This window comes from Cavia porcellus, unplaced genomic scaffold (assembly GCF_034190915.1).
Source record: "Cavia porcellus strain 051 isolate PalLab524CR breed Dunkin Hartley unplaced genomic scaffold, mCavPor4.1 scaffold_12, whole genome shotgun sequence".
Classification (NCBI taxonomy): Eukaryota; Metazoa; Chordata; class Mammalia; order Rodentia; family Caviidae; genus Cavia; species Cavia porcellus.
In genome coordinates this window covers 62,282,263-62,295,559 of record NW_026947495.1, presented here as the reverse complement: position 1 = coordinate 62,295,559, position 13,297 = coordinate 62,282,263, and the positions used below count along the sequence as shown (strand labels likewise).

Genomic DNA, 13,297 nt, shown 5'->3' with positions numbered 1-13,297 from the left:
AAAACCATTATTTCCAACATCTACTATAGTTTACACATGCCCTGATTAAACTAGAATAAATATTGGACTCAGACCACCTATAGATTAGGAAATTAAGTTGCTTGCACTATTAAATTATTGGATCCATTTTTTCTATTTGTTTAGGTGCTGAGAATGAAACCCAAGCCATTGCATATGCTAAGCACACACACTACCACTAAGCAATACCCCAGCCCTTAATTCATTTAAATGTTGAGCTTTAAATTCTTTAAATACAGTGTAATGTTAGAACTATGATGGTTTAAAATCATAGCATGAAAAAAATATATGGGACATGTTTAGGGAGAACTAAAATCTCTCATACCGCTATAAGAATATAGATAACTACTCTTAAAGAGTTGAGTTTGAACCTTTTACTCAGCCTTTCCCTTTCTACATCAGCAAAAACCATCCAGGGTCTAGTAAGCACAATTATACAACATCAAAAGCCAGAGGATAAGAGGGAGTATTCCCAACTGGCTCCAAATTGGCCTCAGAACTCTGAATAAAATAATACTGAGGCTAGAAAATTAAAATAGTTATTATATCTAAGTGTAGACTCACAACAAAACTACTCTTTGTAGAGACAAAACTGACCACTCCAGGGTATTAACAATGGTATATGCACTTTGTTCTGTTTGAAAAGAATGATACTTAGCTACCTAAAATCCTTTTCTTTTTCATCAAAGTCCTTATCAGTTACTGTTTACCTTTAATAAGATTTGAATTTTAGTTCCCTAACCTCAATCGCTAATACACAAAGAAGAGGGCTGTTGCCTAGTGGTAGAGTGCATGCCTCGCATAATGCACAAAGGATATCAGCTTTTCATTATTTACCTGGCAATGTTAGATTCTTTTTAAATCCTGCTGCTGTGTGTTAATTTCCCTCTGCTTTTAATAGGTTAAAAAATTCTATTTTGTAATAATGTATGACTCATTCATTGCTCTTTATCTTCCCACTGACTCCCCCACCCCCTTTTTTTGTGGCTTGAGCCAGTAAGAAAATCTTACATGAGAGGAGGGAGAAACAGTGAGTTAAGGAATACAGTAGTTAAATACTGCTGCTTGATTTTCATTGGTTATCTCCTTTCTTGCAGCGGCCAGTCTAATCCCGCCTCCCCAGCAAATCCCGCCCCTCCCCCACCCTCCCTGCTAGAGGGTTCACAGGGTGTCTGTTGCTGGAAACTAGTACAGGCAGTATGTAGGCATCTTTCATTCAGAATGGGCATTAATATGTTGAATAGAAAAGAAAGCTTTTAAACTTGTATTTGTCAAAATTGTATGGCTTTTAAAAAGGGATAGAGATGCTGAACGTCTTGTATGTTAGCATCGACTCTTTATTTCTGTTCTGTTCAGGCTCTTAAGTTTTCAGAGGCTTAAATATAGAACCCTTTAAGAAGAAAGGAAGAAAGAAAAAGCTGTCTGCTTAGTCGCCTCTGCTGAAGAAGTGCTTCATCACCTTCTTTCTCCTCCCTGTGTGGCCGCAGCTCTCTGTAGGTTAGAGTCTGTGCTGGCTGCAGAGTGCTCATGTGTTAGCTGAATAGAGTTCATCGGCAGACACAGATCAATACAGGGTTTCTTTCCTCCAGATTCCAAAATGCCATCCAAAGAGTCCTGGTCAGGGAGGAAAACTAATAGAGCTGCAGTTCACAAATCAAAACAAGAGGGCCGTCAGCAAGATTTATTGATAGCAGCCTTGGGAATGAAACTGGGTTCTCAAAAGTCGTCTGTGACAATCTGGCAACCTCTGAAACTCTTTGCTTATTCACAGTTGACATCACTTGTTAGAAGAGCAACTCTGAAAGAAAATGAACAAATTCCAAAATATGAAAAGGTCCACAATTTCAAGGTAAGAATATTTGTTTTTCTCTTTTCTTAAGAAATAGTCATTGTTTGAAATATACAACACTAAAGGAATATTTTCTGATGTCTTTTTTAAACCAGGATGACTTGACTAAAATGTCAAGCCTGATCTTATCTAAAGAATAGTTTAATTTTTATGAATAAAGCTCATAGAAATCCAACCCTGTTTGCTCTAACACTGTTTTAGTATTCTGTTCAAGAGAGTAGATGCTGGTAAGTCTTAATTGATATTACAAGGTCTCATTTAATAATGATTTGGGCATTATTTTTATTTATGATGCAAATGTGCCTAAATATCTTTGTTGGCTGTTTCAGGAGAGGATTAGATGTTATCTGTTCATTTCTGGTAAAAAGCTTTGGCTATATAAGAGGCATGTGCAATTGCATCTGGACTAGGCAGATGGTCTGTGTGTCCCATAGTTTGTCTTTTCTCCCCTGTTAATGAATTGACCATGAGGAAAAGAGGGTAGGTACTCTGGGGCTTCTGGTGCTGCTGACTCTAGCAGCTTCTCTTTACTTCTTGAGTATTGCTTTACCTGTATGTGTTTTAAAATTATGTTCATGTGTTTTATCAAATGTACATATTAAGATGAGCTCTGTGGAGATCCTGCTTGTACTTACAGCATGATATAAGGCCTTGAAGTTGTGTCCTTTGCATCCTAATTTAGAGACTATACAGTGTGAAGTTGTGCTTAAGGAGGCCTGACTACATGTAATAGGTGAATACAACCAGCATTTCTATACTATCATTTCAATATGTAGGAAGCTCTGTGGATACAGTTCTTTAAGATATATTTTCGGTTTAGGCAAAATATTATTAGTTTTGATATCAGAAATGCAATGTTTGGCTTTAAAAGGTATTGAAGCTAGAAATTCTGCTATTCCATCTATTAATTTATTCAACATATAGAATGTGCAAGGCTCCATACTTAAGTAATTTCATTCCAGATTTCACTCTGACTTTAATCCAAGTATCTATTTTAGTCATTACTAAGTGCCATACCCCCAACATGCTTTACATTTTCCATGGTAAGGAATAAACTTATGTTCTTTAGGTCATTTTGGAGTAAAGGATAAGTTAGTGAATAATAAAATGTTTCTGAACTATATAAACTATGTAAAAAATACTAATATTTTAAGGTAAGTCAAGTGTTGTTCTTTAAAGATATTATTAAAGACCTTACCTTTCAGCCAGTATCTGCTTTAAAATACAATTGAGACAATTCAGTACATTAAGTACTTCACAGAAAACAGAAATCACATGTGCATCCAGTTTAACCACATTATCTGTATGAACCTAGACAGTAAATGCAGGTCACCAGGCCTCAGTTTCTTCCTCTTCGATGTGTAAACTGGTCTTATAGGATTTTTTCTCAGAAAAAAACGATTCCAAATAAATTTTTGTAAATATAAAGTGATATGTGTGATAGGTCACAAAAATGTCTGTTTACCTAAACAAGGACTATATGTATGTTATTCAGAAATGGCTGAAATTTTAAAATCTGCCTCCAAAGATGTACCCCCACAATTAGTACAGCAGAAACAGACCTATAAAAGTATGATTTTAGTGTTAGGTCAAGTTAACTGAAAATGCTTTTTATCAATATTGATTAAAAGCAAATAAGTCTGTTGAAAGTTCGCATAAATAAGCATATTCTTCTTTTTCCTCAAGGTTGTGTGTTCCCAGTTATTTCTCAATTTTACTTTAATACATGGTTTTATGAGCAAATTCTGTGCAGCCCAAAAGTGCTGACTATAGGACCAACTGTGACTTTTAGAAGTCATCTCCTTTGAAACTAAAAAATTAAAACTTGCTGGGGCCTGCTATTTTTAAAAGAGTATTTATGCTCAGGAAAGAGATCTTGTTAGACAGTGAGTTATATTACATTTTTTTAGACTTGCTAATAAGGTCAGAATTCTCAGAATTTGACTCTTCCCAATAAAATGACTCTTTGTTATTTAAAAATGTGTCTGTGTTGTGGCATTATAAAAAAGAGAAAAGAAAGGGGAGAGGGAGGGTCATACTTGACTTCCGAGAACATGCCAGAAAGAATTCAGACTCTGTGGCAGGAGCCGTTCTCTCCCACACAAGTGCTTACAGAGAAGGTCACTGCTGGTGCTAGGATTGCACAGCTAGGAGGTTTCTTGTGGGGAAAACCGGATCATTTCTATGATGATGCTCATTCATGTGGCTTTGCCAGAGCTATTTTCTATGTTGATAAGTGTATTCCATGCACCCACAAGTCCACTCACCACCCCCAAGTCGCCTCACTTCTTTACGCTTTTCTTTTTTGGTTCTTAAACTGCCTTGTTATGTAATGCTGCTCTGTGGTGTGGAACAGCTGTCAAATCTTATTTCAGGAGGTGAAGCCAAGAGCAAAGTATACCTTGCTCAAAGTACTCACCAACGTGGAAAGGCTAGACAGAGCAACTGGACCTAATCCAGACTCAGAAGGTGCTTCAGTTCGGGGCTTTTTAGTAGAAAAAAACAGGAAGGCTTCCCATTTTGCTGTTATGTAACATTGTCCCTCTCTTTTGTACTCTAAAGGATTTGATAAAGAATCTGTCATAAGAAACATAGTATCTGTTAGGGAGGTTATCATTTTATAGCTAAAGGGGTTGATACATTTAAAATCTTTTACTTTATAAACTGTCAGTATAAAGTGAAATTTCATAAAAACTAGGATTTTTGACATCACTACAAAGAAATGAAAAATACTTGAAATGATGGTGATCATTGTGTCGTTTACATTTCACATAGTACTCCATGAATTTGTATAATTTTTATTTCAATTAAAAATAAAGTGAAAATAACTTCAGCTGTATCCTAAAACAAAGTCTTGTTTTCTGTAGAACTACCTTATCCTAATACTAAACATAAAATTTAAAAAGCCTCTGACATTAAATATAGAACATGAACATTAAAACCCATTCCCCTCTCCCAGCACTGATGACAGCCTGCATTCTGAGGTGCTCTGAGTAGAATGTTAAGACCCTGCCTTGGCCCACAGGAGCTTGCTTATTATTTGTATCAACTTGGACTAGCTGCTTAATCTCTCTAAACTTCTCCCTGTACATCAGAACTGAATACCTGGTACATGGTAGCGACTTCGTTATTATAAATTTGGTATAATATTTTTAAAATTCCAAATAGGGATAATATGTGAATACTTATGGGTTAATAGGATTCTTGTTTTTCCTGTTAAAAAGGTCACAAACCAGTGAACCTTAACACGATGGGGCTGAAGAAAGCACTTGGTGCTTCCCCAGCTTCTGGGCAGAGTAGCTGTTACATAAGAGCAGTTGCATTTCTCATGCACCACAGAATACGGTGCAATCCTTTCTTTTGCTCCTTCCAAATAGAGCTATGAAATGTTTTATTTAGTTTGCCAATTCAGAAAACTCTTAACACAAGAGCCTGGCTACATGGGAGGATACTTTTTTCAAAAATTAAGAATTACAGGGCAGGGAATGTAGCCCTGTGGTAGACTGCTTGCCTAGCATGCACAAGGCTAAGGGTTCAGTCACCAGCAGCATCAAAAAAAAATAGATACTTTAAAATATGAGTTTAGTTCTTTTTAAAGGTCAATTTTAATTTCAGATGCTATGTGCATTCTGTATATAAATGAAAGATGTGAGATTTAATGTTCTCAAGATAATATGCAAGCAGTGAATCCTGAAATGTGAATTAATATGGTAATTAATGTAGTATTTAACAAACTCATTGTCACAGGACCTGCTGCAGGAGAGAAATCATAGCATACCCAGCCTTTTGGGTACTCTAGTCTGTCTACCAAACGTTCTGCTGTTTGGTAAGCAGTGGCCAGCACTTGCTGAAACTGGGCTTTTCTTTCCTTCCAGGGACATAGGCAAATTCAAGTCCTCAGGTCTTTATTCAACATTTGAGAATACAAAAATAAATACAAAGTAAATCAAATAAATGTGGTCCTATTCTTCCCTGTGCTGGAGATTGAATCTAGGGCCTTGTGCATGCTAAGCAAGAATTCTACCTTGGAGCTATACCCTCAACCCAAAAAATAATTTTAAAATTAACTGCGGAGTTAGTTGCACAATCTGTGAATTCTGTTACAGCTCTTAAATTCTATGATTGAATTATACTGAGATACTAGATTTGTTATAATTATTTCATGTTTCATAATTAAAATTTTATTAAAGCCTATAAGGGGAAATTTTTCAATATATTGGCTTGAAAAGTCACTGAAATAAACTATAAATGAAAGATTTTTTTTAAAAAACTGGCTATTTTGACAACAGTGAATATCACATTTAAGGACTGTGTCTACCCTTGTGTTACCCTCACTGGCTTCTCAATGCCTTCTCCTTTCCCTTCTTGATTTCTGGTAAAATTTCTATAACTAATAGATTCTCAAAAAGCATTTGTTGAATGACTAAATGAATACACAGTATGGTGCAGTGGACCTGTACTGTTACTGTAAAACCATTTCTCATGACAGCAGGAAATTTCAATTCAAAAACAGATCTTCTATTAAAAAGCTCTTCTAATGATATTAAGATCTGGATTTTTATATTTTCTTTTAATCAGATTTATGTTTCTAAAATGCAGTGAAATCCCAGATAGCATCACGTTAACACTGTGTATTTTAGAATTTAAGTATTGTTTGGAATTAGTGGTAACATGGAAAATGGTAAAATACAGCATGAGAAGATGGAAAAGGCATCTTGGAATGTCTTTTAATGAACTTAATGCTTCTGCAGCAGTTTCAGTTACAGTTTAGGGAGGGAGGTGAATATAAACAACAAACATTTTAAAAGGATAAGTATTTTTCTCCAAGTAAGAGATTCAATGGAGTTATTATTTATGTACATGCATGCATGCATATGTCTGCATTTCTACTCTACACATACATACACATACTCCCCAGTTTCAAATGTGGGCCACTGGCAAGAGAAGACAAAAATAGCAAAGATCAGTGCATAGCTGAATTCTCCCTGCCTAGGGCAGTCAGCCACAGAAAGGGCTGATGAAGAGAAGCTGGAAAATGGGACAGGATCATCTATAAGGTCCTCTAAGCGTGGTGCTTCTGCTGTTGTCTGGTGTAGTACTTAGCAGGTCTGTGGGAGCCAGAAATGACAAGCCACCACCCCTTTTACTTCTGCCTGTGCTGGTGATAAGAAGGACTATGAAGACCCTTCGTGCCTTCAGTGCAGGCCTCTTGAACTCACCCTGCCTCTGCTGCTGGCGCGTAATCCTGGCTAAGGAACTGGCTGTGGCACCATCCAGACTGAGGTTCACAGAGTGATGCCTTCCCCTAGTAACCCAGAAACATTCACAAGACTCTTGTTGGTTTGCATATAGCTGTATTATACTTCACATTTTATCAGCCTAGAGAATTTAAATTGCTATACTTTACTTAAGAACCATGGTGTCATTATTCTTGTATACTATGTTTATTCTTAATTTATTTCGTAATCCATACTTATTTTCCAAATTTCTCAGCTTTGCTTTTCTTTGATATTGTCTTGCCTCTACAGATTTCCATATATAAAACTGTACAACAGTATCTTTTAGTTCTCTGCCATTCAAGTTTGCTAGTATATCTTTTTTTATTGTTTTGAGTAGAGGAAACACAATATACAAGCAGGTTTCTAGAACTTCACATTTTGTTAAATAGACTCTACATGCCGAACAGCTCCCATTTTTCTCTCCTCCCAAAACCTGGCAATCGCTCTATTATGAATTTGACTGTTTTAGAGCCCTCATGTAAGTGGCATGTAACATTTGACCTTTTACAATAGGCTTATTTAGCCTAACATCCTCCATGTTTCACATATAACAAGATTTTCTTTTTTTAAGGCTGAATATCCCATTGTATGCAAATAACCACATTTTCTTGGCATCAGTTCATCATTGCTGAATGTTTAGGTTGTTTTCATATCTTGACTGTTACAAATAATGCCATCTTTAACAGAGAGTGCAAGTACTTCTTGGAGATCCGGATTTTGGTCCTTTTGAACATACACGCAGAAGTGAGATTGCTAGATTACACAGTAGTTCTGTTTTTTTTAATTTTGGGGAACCATCTTAATGTTCTCTGTAGCAGTAGCAGCTGTATTAGGTTATATTTTCCAAAAACACTACCTCATGGTTCCATTTTCTCCACATCATCACCAATACTTGTTACTTTCGGGTTTTGTGGGGTTTTTTAACCTTGTAATAGCTATCCTAACAGGTGTTAGAAGATATCCTATTGTAGTTTGATTTGCATTTTCCTAATGTTTTATGCTTCTATGCATTTTTATCTCTTCTTTGGAGAAATGTGAATTAAGGTCCTTTGCCCTCTATCCCCTTCTTTTCTTCTTTTCTGGAGAAGCCTGTCTATGTTTTCTAGGTTGTCCTTGAACTTCTGTGCTCAAGTGATCTTGAGCCTCAGCACTACAATCACATATCATGCCTAGCTTTACAAATTTTATAGAACAATTATTAAGTGGTTTTGCTACTGAATTATAGGAATTCTTTATATATTCTGGATATTAACCCATTACCAGATGTATGATTTGCAGATATTTTCTTCTGTAAGTAGCCTTTCACTCTATTGATTATTTCCTTTGTTGTGCAAAAAGGTTTATAGTTTGCTATAGTTCCTCTTATTTTTGGTTTTGTTCTTTAAACTGTGCAATAGAGATTTGCATTTTTTTCTTAAGAGACTATTATTGGAACCTACATAGTATCCTGTTGTTTTTGTGGAATTAAAAACCAAACAAGCCAGGTGTGGTCGTGTATGCTTATAATCTGAGCACTCTGGGAGGCTAAAACAGGAGGATCACAGATTCCAACTGAGCCTGGTCAGCTAAGCAAGACCCTGTCTTTTAACAACAACAAAATCAAAACAAGAGCTGAAATGTAGCTTAATGTCAAGGCCATGGGTTCAGTGCCATTATCACAATAAAGGTGAGGTGAAGCCTGAATCTCACAGAACCTCAGAACTGCCTTTGAAACTAGGATGGACAGTTGCCGCTTCTAAACACTGGAAGAGGGAACCTGGCTGTGGAGGGCCAGAATAAATCTTGATTCTTATTTCTAGTAACCTAGTTTTAAATCCTCTGGGCATACAATCACTCTAATGCTGTATTGATTATTTCCAGCATTTGAGTCCATCTGCTGACTTGGTACTTTAGAAAATTTAGTGTCTCCAAATTTACTCCAAATTTAAAAAATAGCCTGGCATTTGACTTCTGACACAGTGACAAGTTAAGGCTGTAAACCCATAGGAAGAACAAGCGTTAAAAATCTACTTATCTAGTTAGCAATAGGGTATTCCATTGTTGAAAATCTCCAAATAGATTTTAAGTGTTCTCAGAACAAAAACTGTTAAGTATGTGAGATCATGGATAACTTGGCTACTTTATAATACATACATATTTCAAAATACCATTTTGTCCATGATGAATGTACACAACTAAAAACAATCAAGAGGTTTTCAAAATCACTCCTGAAATTCTATTCTCACTTTTTTTTTTTAAGACAGTCTCACTGTATAGTTCAGGCTGGTCTCGAACTCAAAATCCTGCTTCAGGTTCCAAAGAACTCAAATTTCAGGTATATATACCACCACACCTGGTCCTCTCCTTTATTTTTGCAATCAATAATTTTTTTTTTACTTTTTTGTACCCGGGATCAAGCTCACAACCTTGGGTTTACCAAGCAAGCACTTGAACCGCTGAGCTAAATCCCTGGCGCTCCTTTATTTTTTAAACTGGGTAAGAAAATAGGGCTTAATGCATACTAGGCAAGTGTCCAGCACTGAGCTACATCCCCCTCCCTTTTTATTTTTTATTTAGAAACAAGGTCTAACTAAGTTGTTCAGGCTGCCCCAGAACATACGATATTATGCCTTAGACTCTGAGAATTACAGGTGTTAACAGGTGTAGTCATTACCTGGCCTGAATTCTATTCTCTTAATACTTCGGTTTATCTGTCCACATGTAAGGAGTATGTTTTCCCACATTTGGGACATTTTGGCACTTTCAAGGCTACCTCGTATAGTCCCTTGTATCACATATTCATTCTCCCCTTCCAGATTCAGCTGATGACTTTTATTTTGTTTTTTTTAATAGGAGAAAACATATGCAATATTTTAGATCTCTATTTTACGCACTTTGTTTAATTGACAAATTATACTGTCACACTTCATCTTTGTTGAATCACCATGTTAACATTTCTTAGGGGACCATTGTTCTTATTATAAAGTAATGCTTATAGGGAGATTTATACCACTGACTGTTTTATTATAAAAAGAAAAAAGAGCCTTAAGTTAGTGAGCTAAGTAAGAAACAATGAGAAAAAGAGTTAATTAGATTAAGTATCAGAAAGAAATATTAAAGAGCAATAATCAGTGAAATGGAAGAAAAACAATAGAAGAAAAATCAGGATCTTTTTTCAGTAAGTCTTTAAAGAGGGTTTTTCACTGCATAGTTTTTTGATATCACTTTTGGTTTTTTTTACTTTGAACCAGGGCCTCACACATGGTGGGAAAGCACAAAGCACAGTGTGCCACTAAGCTACATCCCCAGCCCACATTTTGATAGTCATACATTTTCCCTGGTATATTACACAGATACTTGTATTCCTGTTGTAATGTATATTAACAGTACTTCTTTAGATGACATGTCTACAACCAAAAACAAATTGAAACCCAGTTGTGTGAGTGTGTGAAGTCAGTGCAGTGTTGGCCTCGGGGAGTTATGGGTCACAGGATACTGTGGATGGTCTGAGGATTTTTAATTTTTTCTTAGTGTTCAGTTAACCTGTTTGTAATGTGCTGTAGAGATTTTCTGTCACTCAACTATAAGTAGTAAAGTGCTTTTTATTGCACAACCAAGTTGGTTCCTTTATTTTTCTATTACACCTTTATATAATTTTAGAGGATCGCTATTTTGAAATATTGATTCACTTGATTTATCACTGTTATTGCAAACTCATTCAAATAGTAAAGGTAACTTTCAAAGTAAATGTTTTGCTATGATATTTGACATTTTAAGCTTTGAGCATGTTTCAATTTAGAGTTAAAGCTATCAGAAGATATTTTAAATAAAATCTTACCAAAAATTACATGTTTTATAATACTTTAAGCATCCATCTTTTGGCAAAAAGTGATTCTAGATAATCTGAATCTAGAATCTGAAGTTTTGTAGTAAAAATAGTCTGAGGACTTTGCTGCTTCTACGTTTATTCCCGATTTCAAATTAATGGTCCTCTGCCCAGTAATGCAGAAAACGTGTACGCATGCGCACATACTACTTCAAATTGATGGCTGCTCTTTCAGCCTTGAAGAGAACACTAGCACCAGAAACTGTTCTAGCATTAATGTGATTGGAAATGATCCAAGTAAGTTCATTTGTTTGCGGTGCAATTTCTTAGCTGTAATTTCAGAAAGATTTCTCACAGGCACAGTACTGATTAGGGAGAATGGTATCCCCATAAAGAAATTTAAACTCTATTAATAAAACCCTACACTGAAGTATGGTGAATATATTTTTATTTTTCTGTATATTTTAAAGTAATATTATGTACACCATTTAATAAAAGCTTTTTATCATGTTCTTCATGTGGAAGGATATCTAAATTCCTGCCTTAGCCTCATAATTGCCCTATTAGTAAAGAAGTCTAATGTTGATATAGTCTGGCCATATTACATCATTTCTTTGTGGCATGACTAGTGTAACTCTAGCACAGTTTAAAGGCATTTTCCTTAATTTTGAAGTTTTCTCCCTTTTAAAACATCCTGTCACCAATTTTCTGTCAGCTATCATCCTGATCAAAGTGAGGCTTCTGTTAACCACTTGTGCAGTTATATACATGGCTCACAGAGATCCCGAAAACCCTCCCCTATACAGGTCGTCTATGTAGAAGCTCACCAAGGAGGCTGCTAGCCCCTGAGCCCCTTCTTAGCTGCCCAGTGCTCCCTCACTTCTGTCTGCTGAAAGCTGCGCCCCCCTCATCCCTGATCTGCACTTGTAGCTCCAGCCATTACTTGCAGCTGTGCTGCTGCAAGCTCTGGTGCATTTCTCTTGCCTTTACTGTGGTGGTCATATTACACTTCCTTGCCATCAGAACAGCTACCATACTGTCGATGCTGGTATCTTACCTTTACCCAAATCACACTCTTTGTGATAGTTTTTCTCAGGAGTTTTAAGGCAGGTGGTGATTGTGACTAGATTTAACTAAATAGAGGCAAGAAGCTATTGCCTTAATTGTAAAGGTACTCTTATTTTAAGTATTCTTCCCTACCTTTTTTTTTTTTTTTTTTTTTTTTTTTTTGTCTTTTTCCTTTTTATCAGTACCGGGGATCAAACTCACAACTGCCTGCTTGCAAGGCAGGCGCTTATGCCGCTGAGCTAAATCTCCAGCCCCTCCCTTTTTTTTCCTTAACCTTTTTTATAGGGAACCTCTGTATAATTTTATGACTTCACTGATAATGATTATCCTTTAATTAGTATACATCAAAATGCTTTAAATGAAGTAACAGGACTAAAATTAGAGATTTCAAATTGTAAAGGTCAAAAAGTTGGTGTGATGGACACTGATGATTTAAAAGAATATAGTCTATTTGCCCACAAGATAAAAATGGTGGAAAAGTGATAGTGGGGGGAAAGGTCTTTTCTACCCTGCTGCCTGCCTACCTAAATCCCCTTTGTTTGGATTTTGATCATCTGTTCTTTCCCTTTATTGCCCAACACCACTAGAGGACTGACTCATCCAAGCTGCCCAAATGAAAAGCCACAGCTAAAATGTCATGGCCACCTTCCCAAGCAAATTATATTGCCCCAGTGTTCTTATGCCACCAAATAGTTTGCATCTGCAGCAGGCCCTCCATGCTCCATGACTGTTTGCATTTGCACTTAATGTCTAAAGGGAATCTTAGAGCTTATACTGGGTGAGGAAGATACTGCTGAATTTTTCTGTCTTCCCAAAGCGTGGATTTTTTTTTCTGTTTCTATTATTGGTATTCAGTCTGGAGGTGTGAATGCTATAAGCACGAGGAAAAGCAGGTGGGTTCATTTGCTTACATAAGCCAGGTTTTGGACAGTAGATCAGCAGACCTGATTGACAATGGCCTCCGGGTTTACCTAGGTCAGTGCCTTGGCGATGTATGACTGTGATGTATGCCCCCGGCCACTCATATCCCACTTGTCCACCCTCTGCTTTCTGTCCTTTTCAGCCTGGTTCCTGCCTGTACTTTTACTGCTAAGACTATTAGGGCCCATTAACTCATTCTGCCTTTCTTTCTTACCAGAGTGACTAACTTGAAAGGAGTTGTGTAAAGGTAAAAGCAATGTCACGTGCCATGGTGTAAAGCTGTCCTTTTCCATTACAAAAAAAAGGCTTTAAAACTACTTGACTTTGCCCTTGTTCATTAAGGTACTCTGTCACTGT

The 13,297-nt window shown here is 36.5% G+C and overlaps 1 protein-coding gene across 4 annotated transcripts in view; it reads left to right on the top strand.

Annotated features, from left to right (window-relative positions):
• The window catches only part of Chn1 (chimerin 1), a 187,412-nt gene that overhangs the window by 147,479 nt on the left and 26,636 nt on the right, over positions 1–13,297 (top strand). For all 4 annotated transcript variants that reach the window (XM_063259331.1, XM_063259332.1, XM_063259333.1 and 1 more), the window contains one exon: positions 1,790–1,867. In XM_063259331.1, the coding sequence (XP_063115401.1) occupies positions 1,790–1,867 (78 nt within the window). The remainder of the gene's footprint in view (positions 1–1,789; positions 1,868–13,297) is intronic.